This window comes from Phasianus colchicus, chromosome 9, assembly GCF_987193195.1.
Source record: "Phasianus colchicus chromosome 9, bPhaCol1.hap1.1, whole genome shotgun sequence".
NCBI lineage: Eukaryota > Metazoa > Chordata > Aves > Galliformes > Phasianidae > Phasianus > Phasianus colchicus.
Genome location: NC_143444.1, coordinates 8000866 through 8019978, shown reverse-complemented (window position 1 = coordinate 8019978; position 19113 = coordinate 8000866). Strand labels below are relative to the sequence as shown.

General features: G+C 53.8%; 1 protein-coding gene across 1 annotated transcript; it reads left to right on the top strand.

Moving 5' to 3' along the window:
* The first annotated feature begins 221 nt into the window (after window positions 1-221).
* Window positions 222-16106, top strand: UCK2 (uridine-cytidine kinase 2). Its single transcript, XM_031595642.2, has 7 exons — window positions 222-480; window positions 8051-8210; window positions 9062-9158; window positions 9972-10114; window positions 13043-13140; window positions 15159-15207; window positions 15692-16106. The coding sequence occupies exons 1-7, from the start codon at window positions 382-384 to the stop codon at window positions 15829-15831; spliced, it is 786 nt and encodes a 261-aa protein (XP_031451502.1). The 5' UTR covers window positions 222-381; the 3' UTR covers window positions 15832-16106.
* The last annotated feature ends 3007 nt before the right edge of the window (window positions 16107-19113 follow it).

The following is a 19113-nucleotide window of genomic DNA, read 5'->3' as shown; positions in this document are numbered from 1 at the left end:
CAAGCGCCATTGCGTCCCGGCCTCCTCGGGGACAGCTCCCGTTTGCCCACTGCAACCAGAAGCATCTGGATGGGCAGACTCGAGGCGCTGGGGCTGCAGAAGCAGAGCGAGGAGCTCGAGGTCGCCGCAAAGAAGCCCGTGGCGCACCGTGGGGAGCGCGGCCGGGGGGGAAGCAGCCGCCTCGCCTTTGTCCCCGGCGTTGGAGGGGGGGAGGCGCGGGGCTGCGCGGCCGGGTGCCGGAGCATGTGCAGCTGCAGCAGGCACCTGGCAGGGAGCCGCAGCGGCGGGGATGTGAACCAGGCGGGGAGGAAGGCCCTTGACTCATCAGATAAATCCAGCCCCGCCAGGAGAGCGGAGGCGGCGCGGCGCTAGCAGGGGAGGATGGCGGGGGACAGCGAGCAGCGGCTGGAGGAACAGGGGCAGCCCAGCGGCGGCGAGCCTTTCCTCATCGGGGTCAGCGGCGGCACGGCCAGCGGCAAGGTGCGGGGAGAACGGGGAGCGGGGATCGGGTGCACGCAGGGAGGCCCCGGGGACGGGCGGCCGCCACCGCCGCGCCACGTGCGCCGCTGCTGCTGCTGCTCCGGGGCCCCGGGTGGGGACTGCGGGGACACGGAACGGAACCGAACGGAACGGGGGCTCCGTGCGGCCAGCCGGGCACCACCCTGCCTTTCTATTAACGCTCCATCGAAGGGCTGCCCGCCCGCTGGCAATGCGGTTATTCTTCACGCTTTACAACCCGGCCGATCGGCCGTTGCCCCCTCCGTACGCGTGGAAAGAGGTGTGGGTGTTCTTTTTTAGTTTTTTTTGGTGGTTTTTTTTTTTTTTTTCTTTGGAAAGGCAACCTTGGGGCACCGCGTGGCGAGCTGCTGACTCACAGCAGAGCCGCACCGAACCGGGGGCAGGTGGGGGCGAGGGGCGGCCGGGCTGCAGTGCTGCGCCCCGGTGCAGAGCTGGGCTTTCCCCGCGGCCTAAAGAAAGCAAGCCCACTGCGAGCACTCGGTACTTTCCTATTTGTTTAACCTAATGTAGGTCACTTTTTCCCCCCATCTTTAAAGAAAATTACTTCCCCCCCCCGCCCCGATCCATCGTACCATCTCCCCATGCAGCATTCTACCTGCGTTTTTTAAAAAGAGGGAGCATAAATGGCAGTGGAAACACCTCTGGAATGTTTCTTGCTGAGAAAACGTGGGCTGTGGCAGAGAGCCTGTCTGTGGGTTCACTCTAGAGGGGCCTTTCTCCCTTTAAGGGATGGTGTAACCCAACTGCTGCCCCCCCCAGCCCATAATCACAGCGATATAAGAATATGTTGCCAAGCCTCCTATTGATTCTTCAACCGCAGCTCCTGCTGCGAGGAGGAAAAGTCCAGATATAACAGGGAAGGGATGGCAAGAGAGGATGCAATCTCTTCCACTGGGAGCAGGGCTGGATTGTTCCTGCGGCACGGCTCCGGTGACTCAAACGCTGGGGTTTGTGTGCTCCCTGATGCGTGGGTCTGCCTCTCTGTAGCTGTCCCAGTAACATTGTGTCTGGCACTGCTCCACTGTTATGTCTCCGAACAGGGTGTCTCTGGGCCCGCAAGGTAACAGCAGTGATTGCAGTACAGTTCGCCACGGTTGTTCCCAACTTCAAAGTGGAAATGCTTTAGCAGCAGCAGGCTGCCTTAGAAAAAAAAATAGGGAAATGGTTCTTTCTAGCAAGGGAGATGTACTAGCTGGCTTTTCCTGTCTCAGCTTTGATTTCCCCCCCTCCCTTTAGTGGGCTGCTAAAAAGCTCTGCAGCACTGCCTGCTGAAGGGAATCCAGCAGATCTATACAAAGTTTATGGGAAAAGGCTGCAAGAAATATGCTGGGGGGTGGGAAAGACCAATAAGGCTCGCTCAAGGAGAAGCAATAAGAAGAAAGGAGCAGGGGCTTGTGCGTGTGGACCCTCTCATTCTTGCTGGGATGCTGCAGGGGTCTGTCTGCAGGTGATGCTGTGGGGAGGCAGCTCCCACCCACCACCGTGCCCATGTTCTGGCTGCGGGTGGGAGCAAAACACACCCGCAGGGAAAGCAAAGCAGGCACCTTTCCCACTGGGAAGGTGGCAAGGCGGCAAATCTGCCTGCCTTCACACCAATTGAGGGTTGTTGTCCTAACACACCCCTTTGGCAGAGCACCAGCCCCAAGATAACGGAGGGTGTTTGCCGCCCAGAGGCCCCCCCTGTTCCTCCCACTAATGTTTTTGTTGAGTCTAAGATGGGGAAAAAGGCTCCGTGGTCCGCCCGCATCCCCTCTCTGTGAGCTGGGATGGTCTCTGGTTGGCATTTCTGAAAGCCAGGTTGGTGAGAAGTGCGATTCAAAGGCTGGCTGCTGTTCCCTAGTGAGCAAGGGAGCAAGTCTGGAGACTCAGGTAGGAGGTGGAAGCCTAAACACCCTCCTGTCTTTGGCCTTTGGGAGAAATCGGGACTGTGCTGGGGGGACACATGGGGTGTAGCAGAGGTGCTGGCATGCTGCAGTCGCTGGGCAGGCAGTGCCAGCACTGTGCTGGCTCCTCACAAAAGCCTGAGGGGAGACAGAATTTCCTTCTCCCACTGTCCCCCTAAATCCAAACTGCGTCCAGCCTGGACAAAGCTTGCTGCCATCTGATGTGGAGGAGATGACACGGCATTGAGACCCCCTTCTGTGCCAAAACCAGGCACAACCGCCTCCTTCCCTCAGAGGGATTCCCAGAGCTGGTTGTTGTAGCATTTTCTTTCATGCTCAATGCCTTCAAAGTGCTCTGCTGAAGCTTTGTTCTCTTCTTTTACCCGTGGTCTTTGTGCTAACAGCTTCTTCCCTCCCTCCCATGAGACACTCCTGGCTACCAAGTGCCGCAGCACACAAGGCAGGCAGCCAGGCTGGGGGAGAGTCGGGTAGAGGGACTGCTGGGATGGGCTGGGAAGTGCCAGGATGAATCCAGGGGGTCTCTGGATGACTCTGCTTCAGCCGAGCTGCTGGGACCCCACAGCAATGGAGCTGGGGTGGCTGCAGGAGTGAGGAACGCTCCTCAAAGCCATGCGGAGGCATTATCTGCTGGTCCCCACATGATGCAAAATGAAGTGCTGAGCGCTACCTTCCAGCAGGAGGCTGGAAGAAAAGACAGATTTACAGTGGGCCAAGTGCTTTCGTTGGCTGCCTGGCCCTCATGCTGGTGAGGGCCGAGTCTGAGTGCCAGCAGGGCCTGATGGCTATACTTTCAGGGTCTTAATTAGCACATAAAATCAGAAATGTCTGAACATGCAGTCCTAAGCATTTCCAGACTACAGAGCACCAGAACTGCAGTGTGCTCAGCCAGGTGTCTTGTCCGCTGCTAATCCTTGAGGCATTTGTGCTATGAACACCAAAAAAGCTGTATGGGGCCGAGCTGGCTGCCTAGAAGAGCTGGGACTCAGGGCCAACCATGGGGCTGAAGAAGGAGCTGGGCAGATGGGACAACCAGTGTGCTGGCCCCTAGGGAAGCAGTGACCCTCACACGTCCTCATGGGGCACTTTCCTATTCACGAGGGCCTTCTTGCATGATGGATCTCACACGTCTACACTTGCAAGGGCTGAGGTTCCTCACAGCAACCTGTGGCTTTAGCCACTGGGCCACCACATGGATGAGCCCAGAGGAGATCCAGCAGTGACCCAGAGGCTTTCACTTATCTCTGGATGAGGGCTTTCTTGCAAGGATTGCAGCAGCACTGTGTTGGTTCAACACCATTTCCTGGTGACGTTTTGTGGTTGGCAGGAGCCCTGGATCACAAGGTCTGACTTCATTAATACTGGTGTCAGAGCGGGCTGGAGGCTCATCAGAACTTCTGGTAGAACATTGCTCTGTGCCAGCTGCTGAGCATACCAATGCACAGGGTGTTTGGTGGGTCAGCCCTTCCCTGTGCTGATGGGGTATGTGAGCTCATCAAGGAACCTATCTGATGTAATCCCTGGGGCTCCGGGAAAGCACATCATCTGCATTCAGATCCTGTTCATGCTGGAGCCCAGGGCTGCTGGTTCCATGTGGATGGCAGGACTCTGGCTGTCCCGGTCCCAGACTGGTCAGGCTGTGGCTCACAAACTGAAAGGCAGGATGGTGAACCTGCCTGGGAAAGCTCTGGGTGGAGGCCTGGGCTTTTGGTATGAGAATAGCAAGTTTCCAGCCCCAGTGGTGCCATACAGATGAGCTCTGTTAGAACTGGAAAGGACCATGTGGCTTGTGAACCAGCTCTCTGCAGTCACAGGCAGACATTTAATAGATGCTCTGGGAGCCTTCTCGATTTGGCATCTGTTTTGTGTGTCACCTTGGTCCGCTGAACGTTTCCTAATACTGTATAATTACTGTAACCTTACAAGGAAAGACCCAAATCAACAATTAGCGTGCTGGAGAGAAGGGCAGCATCATCAGGGCTACTGATTGCAGGGTCTCGGGTGAGTGTGGCAAGGAAGCCATGCCCTGTGCTGCAGGAAACATCATCCCTTGATATGACCTTAGGGAAAATACTACTACATCCCCTAACTGGAGGCTGTCTAAACCACAAGTGTGTGATGGGAACACCCCAGCCAGGCTCCTGTAGATGCGAAGGATGGTCCAGTCCCTTGGTCTGCTTGGTCTGGTCTCTCAGGGCAAGCAGCTCAGCCTAGCCCTTACCACTGGGAGTACATGTGCTGCCCCATCTCATGCACCATGCTAGGGCTGGAGGTATTATTGGGCCCTGCCCCATTCCTCTGCCCATCAACTTTTCCCTAATGCCCAGCTGAAGTTGTAATATGGAGCTACCCAAGAGAGATTGAGAGATAATCTGCATAGTAATATCAGTGAATTAGTCAACTCTTGACGAGTATTTGAGCAGGATATAGGCCACGAGTGGATTTGAATTAAATATGTAATACAATGAATATATTTCAAATAAATGTTAGGCGTGGGGCTCCAAGCACTGTTCTGTTGGATTTCTTCCTTGTGCACCTCCTCTCTCCTTTCAGGAAAACGCACTGGCATTCTTCCCCATGTGCCCCCTGTGTCTCCCTGCAGCTGGGGGAGAGCTGAGTGGAGCCAAGGAGACCTTCATGCTGTGCTTCTCATCTTCAGAGTATCTAGAAGAGCCATAGCTTGGGATGGGGTCTAAATCCCCGAGTTTCTGTGTTGGGATTCATCTACAGCATTGTGCTGTCTCCCTCAGGTCTGCCTTCCTTCTGTCTTTAAGCTCTCGGGGAAGAAATGATTGTCTTCTTTACGCCAGGGAGAGAGAGGTGTTTCAGGTTGGGTATTAGGAAAAATTTCTGCTTTGAAAGAGTGGTAATGCATTGGATTGGGCTGCCCAGGGAGGTGGTGAAGTCACCGTCCCTGGAGATGTTACAGAACCATGGAGATGTGGCACTGAGGGATGTGGGTGAGTGGTGGAGACGGGTTGGGATTGGACCATGGTGATCTTAGAGGTCTTTTCTGATCTGAATGATTCTATGATTTTAAGTGGTTGCTGGTGGGAAACAGGGAGTTAAGAACAGATGAGGAAGAAATTGGGGCCCAGGTGGTCCCTTTGAGCAGGTGCTGGGTGTTACTGTGTGTCTCCTGGGTCACAGTCCCACCGGTGTGTCCCAGTGTGATCCATCAGTCACGCTTTAGTCTTGGCCAAGATGTTCCCTTGGGTGTTCTTGGGTCTCCCTAGAGCCTAACTGATATCATTTTCAGTTATGAGTGAATTTTTCACACTTCTGATTAACATCAGTCACACTTATGCATGCAGTGCTGGTTTGGGGGAAGGAGGTTTGAGCGGGGGACTTGTGTCACTTATTTGAAGGACACCTCCTGAGGCTGGGACTTTCTGTTCCCATTTGTAGGGGAATTTTTAACCTCTGCATTTCTGGTTTTGATTCCTCCTTAGCATGTGGTGCTTATTGAGCAAGAGGAATTGTCTCCAGCTGTAGGAGCATTCAGGCTGATATTAGAGTGTCTGCCTGCACCAAGAACTGGAGTGGTTGCTCTTCTTACCAGCCCCTAAGATCCACCCGAGTGTGCTGGGCAATAAATAAAGCCCAGGTGCACTCCAGTCCTCCTCCTGGTCCCCAGCAGAGGCCATACATGTAAGCCAGGCTTTGTGTTTCTGTCCCCAGCAGCCAAGGTTAACTTTCTCCTTGTGTATTTCTCACCACCTTGTGTCCTGAGTTGGGCATTCAGAGCTGGTGGGGAGTGTTTTCTCCTCTTTCCAGGATCAGCAGACCAGTGCTGCAGATTAACGTGCATAAGGTAGAAGAAGAACTGGGAGGAACTGTCTGATATCCTGAAATGATTTTATTTTTCATTTGTGTGCTGAGATGCAAGGTGTGTTGGTTTTGCCGATCTGAAGGAGCTCTGCTCTCAGCTCCCAGCTGGAGAAAACAGTTTCTTGCATGGATCCATACAGCTCTGCAGGCTGGGGATCTATCCAAGTAGCTGTGCTGGAGAATGCTGATTAAAAATTGCAAAGGCCATGGGAAATCTGGTGTCCTTGGCACCTGTGGCCAAGGCTGAGTCTGTCTGAAGGCAGGGAGAGGCAGCGGTGTCTGGGGGAGAGCACAGGGAGGAAAAGCTAGGGAAAGGCACCGTGCCCGCCCTGTTTTTGCAAAACCCATAGGATACAGCTGGATAAGCAATAGGGCTGCAGAAGGATGCGGGGAGTGGGAAAACAGAGGAAAAGGAGAAGGGGCTCTGGCTCTGTCATGTGCTGAAGGGCGAATGCTGGCAGCAGCAGTGCTGCAGCTCTTTGTTCTGGGTGCGGGGCAGAATGCCCACGTGGCGCAGGAAGCACAGCTTGCCAACCCTGGCAGGAGGAGGTGAGCTGCTTGGGGAGCCCCGACCCTGACCTGCCACCCAAAAGTGTGCCATCAGGCAGCCCAGGCCGGCTTGCTGGCTGTGCTCAGAGGCTCTGCAGCCTGGCTGGGGCTGACTCACGGCACAGCGCTTGCAGCCAAGTCAGGTCAGCCTGGCCCAGTGGGGAAGAGACGCTCTCTGGGGACGACAATGCCGTCAAATCTTCCAGCTTTGCAGGCAAACAGCCTTGCCCTCTGTCTGCCGGCGTGACCTCCTCTCCCAGGCATGCTTTCTCCTCCTTCCTTCTCACCACTTCTATCTTCAGTGCTGCCTCTGGAGACCGCCAGCCAGGTATAGAGCAGGCAGCCAAACCAGCAGGGAGATGGGAACATGGAAAGAGCCACAGGCAGGCTGGGGCAGGCGAACCTCTCATTGCCAAGCTGAGAGCTCTGTGGAGAGTATTTCTGGTGACTGAGGGCAGGAGCAGCTCAGCTGAGCTTTTGCAGCGAGCGTGACTCAAGCAGGGGGTGAAGCAGCTCAGTTTGATGCCAGGAGTGTTCCTTTCCCTGGTCCCAGGCTTGAGGTTGCTGGGCAGATGGACGGGGCTCCTGCAGTCGTCTGGCTGTTTCCCTGCCAGCCTGATCTGCCTCTCGCTGGCTGGGGCAGGCAGCAGCCAAGGACTCCTGTGACCTAGGGAGAAGGGACTGAAACAGGATTTGGGATTTGCTCTGATTCGTGTTGTGATGGTGGGGGTCTGGTCACCCCAGTGCAAAGTGCTGGTCCCTGTGCCAGAATGCTTGTGGGGATCTTGTGCCAGCAGCCAGAGCTATGTGGCTCTTCAGTTGCTGGCTCTGCAGTGCCCTTAGTTTGCTGTGCCAAGAGGCACCAGGATACACTTGTAAATGCTCCTCCCAGCTATGGCAGAGCTCTGATAAAGTCCCAGGGCTCTCCTCCTGGTGTCTTTTCATCTTGGGCTTTATGTAGGGTGTGAAAACAACTTCTGTTGTCTTCTTCCCCATCCATGCAGTGGTGGAGTTTATGGGCTGGAGCAGGGCTTGGGGGATGCTGCTTGGTGCTGCTTTCAAACTAAAAGGCCACATGGTGGTGCCCCCAAAGCGCCTTTTCCTTTGTGAGTTTGGACTATGGGGTCAAGACTACAGATTCTCGACTGCAGGTTCAGCAAGCTGTGCCCCATGAATGGCCATTTCCTGACATCCTGCGTGGCACAGACACCACTGCCACTGACTTGTTCCCTTTGCTGTTCCTTTCCCAGTCTTCAGTCTGCTCCAAGATCGTCCAGCTGCTGGGCCAGAACGAAGTGGACTATCGCCAGAAGCAGGTGGTGATCGTGAGCCAAGACAGCTTCTACCGAGTCCTCACCTCAGAGCAGAAATCCAAAGCGCTCAAAGGCCAGTTCAATTTTGACCACCCAGGTGAATGGAGAACAGCACAGGGGTGGGATGAGGGCTGGATCACATCCCTCCAGCAAAGAACTTTGCATGGACATCAGGAGGTCTCTATCTCTGCATGGGGTGGGAGTGAGTGGCTTAGCTTGTCCCTTGTTGGGCTGGGAGCTTTGTGGCTCCATTGGGGCCATTTGCATCTCCTGCAAGACAACCTCTGTCTCTCCAGGAAAAGCAACTGCCTCTGGCAGTGCTTGGGATGAGAAAGGAAAGGTGGTGAATTCTCACATTCCTTAAGATGAATTCTCATACTCTTCTCCCTGCAAAAATATCCCCCAGTTTGAAACCCCACCCCCTGGGCAGGACTAGTGAGATCTGCCTGGAACAGCCCTTGGAGCCAGCAGCTCTGTGCTCTCCTTCAAGGAAGGAACCATCTTGCACAGCTGGCCTGCAAACCCCTGCTGCTACAACAGGGGCTCTATGAACCATCCCAGAGCTTGGTAGGGAAATTCCAGAGCCGCTGTCCCCTCATCCCCACGAGGACAATGGCTGCAGGCAGTGAGCACGAAGCAAACAGAGCCCTGTCTGTGCAGCAGCTAAAGGTTGGAACACTGCTCCAGTCTCTGCGAGGGCTGGAGCCCTGGAGGAGATGCCTTCCCAAGCTCTCAGTGCTGCCGTACAAGGCTGGCATTGATTTCTGCAGACCAGATCCCAGGCTGGTGCAAAGATCTGGGCTTTGCAGCACCCATGGGGATGAGCCAGGCTTTCCTCTGGAGCCTGTGCATCTGTCTGCCTGTCCATGGGGTGCAGGTGGCTCTGGTTAGGCTAAGCACAGCATTACATGTGAAGCTGCTTCGGGTAACGTTTTCTCTTCTCCTCAGATGCCTTTGACAACGAGCTGATCGTGAAAACGCTCAAAGAGATCACAGAAGGGAAGACTGTCCAGATCCCCGTCTATGACTTTGTCTCCCACTCCAGGTCTAACAGCCACTCCTGCCTTGCCAAGCCTCTGCTGACAGCAGCATGCAGCCCTGCCATCCCAGCCTCCTGCCCCTCTGCTTGTGCCTGCTCTTAGGCCCCTATATCTACCCAGAACATCAATGCTGACATCTCCACGCTCTGTGTTAGAGGATCCGGGGCTTGTACAGGCACAGTCTAAGGGCTTGGAAATCTGCATGACCACACAGATACAACCAGAAACACACAGGCATAAGTGGAGAAGGGCTATGCCCCCCCATCCACTCTTCCTCTCCTCATAAAGTCTCTGTTTGCATCTTTAATAAGTATTCCAGGCCCAAACAGTCCAGCACTGTCAGGAAAAGAGTTCTTGAAGCTCTTGCTCCTGTAACTCCTCCCTTGCATGTGTTAGCTTGCATGCCTGCACTGATCGCGGATGGTGTGATCCTGCTCCTTTTCCTACAAAAGCACCATGACTTCAGAGGAGTGCTGCTTGCTCCCTGAGGAGCAGGACTGTCCCTACAGGTTCCCTATGCTCAGACTTTTGGGGTTTTATCACTTGGGATCTAACACTTGCAAGCAGCATCTGGCCAAGGCAAGGGGATGAGGGGCTAGTATGCTTCCTGCTCTGCTGTCTCTCCTTGTAGGAAGAGTATGCATGCCTTGAGTTCCCTTCATCACAGTGGGGTAGGTCTCCCATCAGTCCAGCCCCCTGGTGCAGCAGTGATGTCCCATGGCTGCAGCTGTGCTCAGGAGCACCACTGTTTCCCTCATTTTGCTTGGCTTGTTTCCTCCCTACTGGAATATTTTGACTCTTCTCCTTCCCTCTGCTAGGAAAGAGGAAACAGTGACTGTCTACCCTGCCGACGTGGTGCTCTTTGAGGGCATCCTGGCCTTCTACAGCCAGGAGGTGCGGGATCTCTTCCGCATGAAGCTCTTTGTGGATACAGACGCAGACACCCGGCTGTCCCGCAGAGGTGAGGACCAAACATGTGCAGCAGGGACAGAAACGTCACCTGAATGATGGGCAGCTAGCTGCAGAGGCAGTTAACCAGGAGCAGAGCAGTACTGGAGTCAGCACAAAGCTTTGCTGCTGCTAGCAAAGAGCCAGGGCAGCACATTGCACCAGGCAGACCCAGCAGTGGGGAGCACTCTTGATTTGTGCTTCTTAGGATTCAATGGGTCTCTTGCTGCGTTGTTTGGGATCTTCCCAAACAGCAGTGTTTTCTGTCCCCGTGTGGAAAGGGTGCAACAGACAAAGCAGAGCAGTTCAACAGCTTGATGGAAAGTCAGCACCTGATGGTTATGCTCAGGTCTGGGGTTTGGTGTAAGGGTATCCATCCCAGGTCATGCAGATAAGGAGCATGGTTGTACATCTTGTTCTGCTTGCTGTGTGTTGCCAGCTTACGTAGGAGGCACTCCAGTTCTTCCAGGTGTGCAAAGCTTGAGATGCAGTCAAAGCTGCCTTTAGGTCTGGCATCACTGATGTGGCCCCTGAGCCTCTGGGAGGACGAAGAAACCATCCTGGCATTCCTGGGGCAAAATTCTGTTTGGTCTGCACTGTCCCTCCCCATACCTGGGCTCTGACAGCTTTCACAGAGTGTTCGGGATACAGATTTATAGAATTAGCATTCAGGCCTCTGCACTGTGGCAAGAGAAGTGTGCCTTAATACCCAGGACTGCATGTGTACATGGGACCATCCAACCCTGATACAGAACTAGTCTTGTCTGCTGAAAGCCCTGCATCCCTCCTGCCAGATATGCAACCTCCTCCGCTGCTGAGATGTCATCAGTGCTGATTAAAAGGCTGCTTCTTACGCAGCCTTCTTGACCCTGCCCACCGTTCTTGCATGACTCATCCAGGGAGGTGACAGCGCAGTCATTGCAGGGAGACGTATTAGCGGGTCACAGATACGCATCTGTAAGATCCTGCAATGTGATCCTGATCCTGTAAGTAGACTGTGCTGTGCGGGCACTCAACAGCCAAGGGGTAGCCTGTTTGTTTAGTGGTGCTCTGTATCAGCTGTGTGAAGGCAAGGTGTTGTCTTGTGCATTTGCAGTGCCCCACGACCACGTGTGCATCCCAATTGCATGTGTAGAGCGCGTACTTCAGTTGCTTTGGTTTGGCACGTAACCATGAGCTCAGGGCTTAAGAACTACTTGAGTTCATTGACCAGGAACCCAGACAGTCCAGATGCCAACCATGATACAGAGCTTGAGCTGCAGCTGCTGGATGAGGTTCTAAGCCTCATCAGCCACAGCCATTCTTGGGGATTGCTCCCATCAGTCACTAAAGCCTTGCAAAGGGGTAGCTGGACTGCTGCTGGCTGGCTAAGGTGGTTGCCTCTCCTTCTCTGGGCAGCTCATCCAACTCCTGATAGAGGACTGATCATCATCAGTTGCTACCTCAGGTTGGATGTTAGGAAAAACTTCTCTGAAAGAGTGGTTGGGCATTGGCACAGCTGCCCAGGGAGGTGGTGGGATCACCATCCCTGGAGGTGTTACAGAACTGTGGAGATGTGGCACTGAGGAACGTGGTTTAGTGGGCAATACTGGAGGTAGGTGGACCAGATGGTCTTTTCCAACCTTAATGACTCTATGATTTTATTATAGGAACACTGCAGCAGTGAGTCTGTTTGTTGCATGTCTCCCTGGCATTGCTGGGAATGGAAAATCAATGTGTGAGATACTGAAGGTATAATCATGTCCCTGGAATGTTGCTGGAGGCAGCTTGTAGCAAGAGAGAGTCAGGATCTTGCATTGCGACATGACCATGAGTTGTCTCACTCTCACAGAAGTTTTGAGGAGTTGCAGCAATGGGCTTTTGAGCTGGGTGGCAGCAGGGGATGGAGTTCCCAGAAACACAGCTGACAGCTCAGTTAATTGGTAGTGCTGGGTTTCAGTACGTGTGGCTCATGCTGCCACTGGCAGCTGGCACTGGACAGGCACCAGTGTGTCCTTGGGACATTGGCCTGCTCTGCAAGTGACACCTCCCACTGCTGGAACCCATTGTTTTAGGGCCAAGTACGAGTCAGAGGGTGCTTGATTTGTTGTTTGGGGGGCATCAGCCTGCAGTGGTGTGCCTTTGGGTGGGCAGGAGAGCTCTGTCCTGCCAGGAGCAGCCCTGCAGCCCTGGTGTCTTTGCACTTCACAGGCTTCCCCTGCTGTCCCAGCTGTGTGTGCAGGCTCTCTGCCCCACATCAGCCAGCAAATAGGGCGTGGGACCAACGAACAAAAGTCTCTCTGTCTCTGCCTTTTTTTTTTTTTAATGTCCCTTGCCTGTTCTTCTGTATTGTTTGTGTTGGGGCTTGCTCCCTCTCTCTGCAGAGGGCACGGAGTTGGCTGGAACAGCCTGGGCAGAGCCCTTCCTGGAGCTGGCACACATTGCCAGGCCTTCACCTCCCCATGCAAGGCTGCCAAAAGGCAGCTGGCCGTGGGCAAACTGAGCTGCTGGGAGGGTGCCAAGGCAGTGTCCGGGCAGCAGAGCTGTCCTGGCCCCACCAGCATGTGGGCACTGGGTCGGGCGGGCAAGGCGCAGCAGCTTGGCTCCACTTGGCACACGGACAAGGCTGGCTCTGAACCCAGCGCCAGGTGCTGCCTGCTGGGGAGCAGCCAGCAGCCCCCAGGGGAGAGCCAAGGCCCGTCTGCTCAGCCCCACGGCTGCTCTGGCCCTCACTGGTGGATGGAATTCCTGCTGCACAGGGGCACGTGCCCGTGCTGGAGTGACATCAGGCCAGAGCTGGCAGCAGCCCATGGGGACTGCTTGAACATGTGGGAAATAACTTCTTCCAGGAGTGCAGACCTCAGGAATAACAGCTGGGTGGCTGAATGGGGCTGTTCCGAGGGCAAGGGGACAGTGCAGTGCATGGCTTGGCTGCTGACTGTGCCTTACACCTTTCTTCCAGTGCTACGAGACATCAGCGAGCGAGGCAGGGACCTCGAGCAGATCTTGTCACAGTACATCACTTTTGTGAAGCCCGCCTTCGAGGAGTTCTGTTTGCCAGTAAGTATGGGGAATGATACTCACAAATGCCAAAAGTGCCTCTTTCCCTGGCCAGCTCATCAGACAGGAGCATTTTGTATCCCAGAGCTCTCTCCCTCAGGCACTGATAAAAACAAGGGTGCTGGTGCTAGCTGGGTCAGGGCGAGATGAGGACTGTTTGTGCAGCCACTGCCTTCCCAGTGAGATCACTGTCCCTATGGGGAGGCAGACACAGCAAGAGAAACCCCTCCCTGCACAGGGTCAGCCAAACCAACACCAGGCAGCTCAGCAGATGCCAGCTGAGGAGGGATGATTCTTGGTTGCATCTGGACAGGGAATAGGAGATCCCTGTCCCCGGGCAGTGACCACTGTGCCTGCCCTTTTTACCTTGCATGTGCTTGGGAGAGCAGGGAGCATCTTCCTATGCTCTGTGCTGCAGGATGTGGCCTTGAAGGTTGTTGCATTTCCCAGCTTGTGAGAGGCCAAGCTGTAGTGCAGGCAGACCTTGCTGTTGCCCAGGGTTTCAGGGTCTGCCTGAGACAAAGAAGTGACTTTGGGAGCCAGGCTCTCCAGCAGATGGGGACTTTGCATGCAGGAAACCCTGCAGTCCAAGAGAACTTGCAGGTGAAACAGCATGTTTGCAGGACGCAATGTTGCAAATCCCTTGTGGCACTGCTTCATGGAGATAAGCCTGTGCCTTCATTCCAGAGGCTTTACAAGAGTGATAGTTATACAAGGCATTTCTCTTTATTCTGGAGGAACAAAGCCAGCAGAAACCTGCAACGTGGGGGCTGAAAGTTAGCAGCATGGCCAGGAGTTCATGCTATGCCTCCAACCTCACTCAGCCCTTGTTCACAGAGGGCTGTCATATTGCCTGTCCATATGGCCAGCTCTGTCCTTTCCATGGCAGGCACTGATTTGTTCTGTGCTACAAGGTCTGCTCCTGAGGTACCCCAGAAGGGGCCTGGGCTGCTGGGCAGCACCCTTGCAGATGTGGGTCAGGGGACCAAGGTAAAGTGATGGTGTCAGTTCTAGAAAGGCTTTTCTTGGGAGGCCGGTCCTGCTTGCTGCCTCCCTGCAAATCTCCAGTGAGATAAATCCATCTGTTTGCAAAGCAGCAAATGCTGCATCGAGACTGTTCTGTTGAGGAGTGTAGGAGGGTGAAATGTGAAACAAGGAGAGTAGAAAACAACTGCTTTGTGCCCACCCACCAGCCCTGTACTGGTCTGCTTCCACCTCCAACCCAGTGATGGACCCAGCCGCAGAGCAATTGCATGTGGATGTGCAGCAGGCTCAGTACCCACTGCTGCTATTAATCAACCCCTAACAGTTCCAGGTGAGGTGGCCCAGCACTGACACAGCCCAGTAAGTCCTCGGGATGTTCCATAGGGCTGAAAGTGCTGCCAGGTATGAGAAGATCCCCTTGTCCCAGCAAGCTGGCTGGCTGCTGATTGTAGAGGGTGGCTGTAAGGAAGCTGATCAGCTGTAAAACTGGCACAAATAGGGGGAGGAAGCTGAGACCAGCACCTTCAGAACTGGTACCTTCAGAACCAGTCCAGGATTGGAGTCTTGAATCAGATTTTTTCGCAAGCAGTGCTGGTAGAAAATTTCTCCTGCATCCCAATTAGACCACATGGCTGCATCCTGCATGTCCAAGCAGGCTGGGCATGCCAGCTCTTGCTCTTCTACCTTGTCTGGCTGGATTTTGGGGTAGGTTGTTCCCCAGAGCATCAGCTGCTGCAGTCCTGTGATCGTGAAACTTTTTAATGTCAGGTTCTGGTAGGGTGCTTCTTACTGATGTTTGTTAAGCTCAGGAAAATAAAGCCAATGTGCAAAGCGTGGCCCTCAAAACACAATGCAGAAGGCAAACAAGATCTTCCAAAATGTATGATCAGTAACTGCCTGCCTCCCAGCGGGTTTGGGCCATATAATCCCTGGGGGTTTGGGCTTGGCAGCAGGAGGGGCAGGAAGCAGGGGCAGTGCCCCAGCCTGGCAGCTCTCTGCTTTCCCAGTAACACAGTGCTCTTTTTTTCCTCCAGACCAAGAAGTATGCTGACGTGATCATTCCCAGAGGAGCAGATAATGAAGGTGAGCAGGCCCAGACCCTACTGTTCTGCCCTGGCAGCTTGTACTAGGGAGGAGGTAGCAGGGGCTGCTGTAGAGGTACACTGAGATGAGCCTTTCCCCTTTGCTCCCCATGGCACGTTAGTACCTGAGAGTTTGTGTTGCTCTGAGCAAACCTGGGAGCCTGTGTGCATGGTGCCTCTAGACAAACAATTCCCAGCTCATATCATACAAAGGGAAAGGTGCTTCTCTGAGACCAGGTATGCAGCTGGGTGGTCACACCTCCACCTGACTGGGGTCTATCTGAGCATGCTGGCAGAGCGCAAGGCCCTGCATGGGGGGAGGGAATGAAGTGATAGCAGGCAGCTCCTCCCTGCAAGCTTGCAGCTCCCAGCCAAGGGATGGGAGGGCATGGGGGTGGGGGTCATCATCACCGACTTGGCTGTAGTTTGCCACGATCCTAATGCAATCTCTCCCCAATGTTTTTCCCCTCCCTTTCTGCTCGCAGTGGCCATCAACCTGATCGTGCAGCACATCCAGGACATTCTTAATGGAGGACTCAGCAAACGCCAGAGCAATGGCTACCTGAATGGCTACACTCCCCCCCGCCAGCGGCAGCCCTCAGAGTCCAGCAGCCGGCCTCACTGACCCCGGGCGGCAGGCGTGAGGCTGTGGGCGGAGGGCACTCGGGCCCTGCCACTGCCCCCCTGTACATACTGTCCGTTCATTCCCCCCTTATCTATTTAAGAAACCAGACGGAGACGAATGCCTTTAATTTTGTATGTTGGAAATGCCGAATGAGAAGCAGCCAGCTGCTCGGGAGCCTGGACCGCCCACAGCTCCTGATCTTGCTCAGTAACTCCTCCAGCACGGAACCGGCTATAAATCTCTATAAATATAGAATTGCTCTATTTTTGTGTAAATGCAGAATAACGTAAAATTACTTGCCGTAAGGTATTTGCCAGGCTCGGTGTTGCTGGGAGGGAGCCGGGAATAGGGGCCTAGAGTTGGCATCCTCACCTGATAGATAAGAGGAGGAGCATCCAACAACTGTTTTAGTATCCCTGTGGTCTCCATCTAAGGGAAGGGGCAGGCTGTAGTGGAGGTTCTAACTTAAGTGCAGCAAGGCTGGGGTTGCCTCCTCCTGCTTGTTGCTGCTCAGGTTCAGGCAGCCTGATGTTGGCTGGCAGGCACTGCACAGTGCCACTGACAGATGGCAGAATGGTGTGTAATAACTCCCCTGACTGTCTTTCATGTCTCTGGATCTCAGTCCTTCAACAGCATCCCTCCTTTTTTGTTGTCTGGCACGCCTTCTCACCACGGTTGTGGTGTCTGTTGTCACACCCTCCATTAAGGACCTGGCAGGAGATGCTGGGTATCTGGTCATAAATGTAGCAGCTCGTGTTTTTAGCAGTCTTGCTGCCTGGCTTGGATAGATATAGGATGTGTGTCCCTTCAGCCCCTCTGGAGCTTGATGGCCATGTGTGTGGTGGGACTCCTAACCAAGCCCCAAGCTCATCCCTACACCTGGAGGTCAGACTGCAGAAGGTCAGATGTGCATCTGTCATTCCCCACTTGAAATGGTTTTGCTGTTGAGTAGGAACAGTTGAGTCTGTAAATATGGTTAATGGAGAACCAGCTGTAAAAGAAAGTGGCAGTGGATGGCAGCTGCTGAGCAGCCTGAGGGAGTGCCAGCAGCATGTCTGAGCTCCCTAATATCTGCCTCCGTGCATCATGTCCGCAGGTCCCAGCTGGATGGCCAGATGTCCCTATAGCTTATGTCTCCTTCTTTGTGTGCTGGTGGAGGATGTGGTGTCCCCACTACATGTCATCCGTGGGGATGCCCAGGAAGTACACTCATTTGCTGAGGGTGAGAATCAGTTTCCTTTAAGTTGGTAGTGCTGCAATAGCAGCAGCGTGGGAGAGCCTGATGGGGCTGTACTGTCCAGCTGGGGATGCCTGGAGAGCAAGGTGAAGCAGATGAGCTGGGGCAGAGACTTGGTGAGAGCCAGGCAAGGAGATGTGATGGGATGCTAGCCAGGAAGGACCCTCTGGCCTGTGCTCCTGGGACCAACTTGTCCCAGCAAATAACAAATCTTACAATCATCCCACAAAGCCTGGAGCTGGGACCTGTAGCCTTGCTACCTCTCATGGTTTTCACTCCTTCCAGAGCACTGTTTTTGCTCTGCACAGTTAAAAGCTCAAGACGTTAGAAACCAGATGCTCCGTCACTCTCTAGTGTGAGCTAAGATGGTTTTTGATTTTAACCAAGAGAACAAGAAAAAAAAAAAAGTGCCTATCCCAATGAGCACTGCTGGAGCAGTCTTATTCCCTCTTGGTTTGTGATGAGGGACTGTGACATCAGCCCTTCATCCCTGTCACTGTCTGCAGACACTTCCCAAGGCATGACAGCTCTGCCATAATCAAGGGCTGACCTTGGCTGAACTCCAGCTACAGCATGTCAGCCATATGTGAGAGGGACTGAAGCCCTGCATATCTGGAGAGGCTTCTCAGGACTTAAGTGGCCAATATAGCCGTTAGGTTAAATGCTGATCTCCCCTTCCCTGTGAATAAAGACAACAAATGTATACTGGTGCTTCTCATCTCCGGTATATGGTGCTGTGTGCTGCTGGCTGTAGTCCTAGTTTTGGAGCAGATTTGGGCATCGTTTTAGTTCTGCAAGGCAAAGCCAGAGGTGAAACAGCACTTCTGGTGCACAGACTGCTTTGGTAGGGGCTTGATGAGCAGGGAAGTGGAGTGAAAATTTTCTGAAAGGCCAGGGTGGTGATCAGTGGTATGAAATCTGTTTGAATGTCAGTAACTAGCAGTATACCCCAGGGAGTCAAACTGGTTCCAGTCCTGTTCAACATCTTCATTACACACCGGGATGATGGAGCAGAGTATATCCACAGCAAGTCAGTGGATAACAGAAAACTGGGAGGAGTGGCTGATAAATGAGAGGGTTGTGCTGCCATCCAGAGGAACCTTGAGAAGGGAGCTGGCAGGAACCTCGTGGAGTTCAGCAAGGAGAACTGCAAAGCCCTGCACGTGGCAGGAACAACCCAGGAGTCACCCAGCCTGGCAAAAAAAAGGCCTTTGGGGTTTTGGTGGACCCTAAGTTGGCCATGAGTCAACAATGTACTCTTGCCACAAAGAAGACTGATGTTTTCCCTGGCTGCATCAGGCACAAACAACAGATCAAGGGAGGTGATCCTTCCCAGAACTGGTGAAACCACTCCTGGAGTGCTGTGTCCACTTGTGGGTTCACCAGTACGAGAGAGACATGGAGCTACTGGTGAGAGTCCAGCAAAGGGCCTGCGGATAGGAAATGGGATGTACACAGATCTATGTTTCCTGGGGGCTGGATCTGATGCTGATGGACTGTCTGATGCTGTGGGGAGTCTGTGGTTCCCCTGAGCAGCTGCCACTTCTCTATGGGAGCATATTGGTTTCCTGTGGCAGGTGTCTATGTGAAGTACTGATGCTTAGTGGACATCCTGCAAGTCCTGTATCTGGGGACTCTTTTCAGCATTATATATTACAGCACTTCAGAATGCTTCCACAAGAAATTGCTGTGGCTTTTTAGAGAATCACAGAGTCAATAAGGTTGAAAAAGACCTCCAGGGTCATCGGGGCCAACCCCAACCCATCCCCAACACTAAACACATCCCTCAGTGTCACATCTCCACGGTTCTTCAGTGCTTCCAGGGATGGTGACTCCACTACCTTCCCGGGCAGCTGGAAAGAGCAATAACATTTCCCTGAAGTTCTTCTTCTCCAAACTTACACATTCCTGTTCCTTCAGCTGTTCCTCACCACTCTTGACCAGCTACCAGCTGGATTTAATTCCATTCACTGCCACTCTCTGGGTCCCAACATCTAGGCAGTTCTTTACCCAGCAAAGAGTGTACCTGTCCAAGCCATGGGCTG

What these genes read in the sequence shown, in the direction of transcription:
- UCK2 (XM_031595642.2), top strand. Translation starts at nt 382, where the DNA reads ATGGCGGGGGACAGCGAGCAGCGGCTGGAGGAACAGGGGCAGCCCAGC. An exon ending in GCGGCACGGCCAGCGGCAAG is followed by an intron (nt 481 to 8,050) that starts GTGCGGGGAGAA and finishes TTCCTTTCCCAG; the next exon opens with TCTTCAGTCTGCTCCAAGAT. An exon ending in GTTCAATTTTGACCACCCAG is followed by an intron (nt 8,211 to 9,061) that starts GTGAATGGAGAA and finishes TCTTCTCCTCAG; the next exon opens with ATGCCTTTGACAACGAGCTG.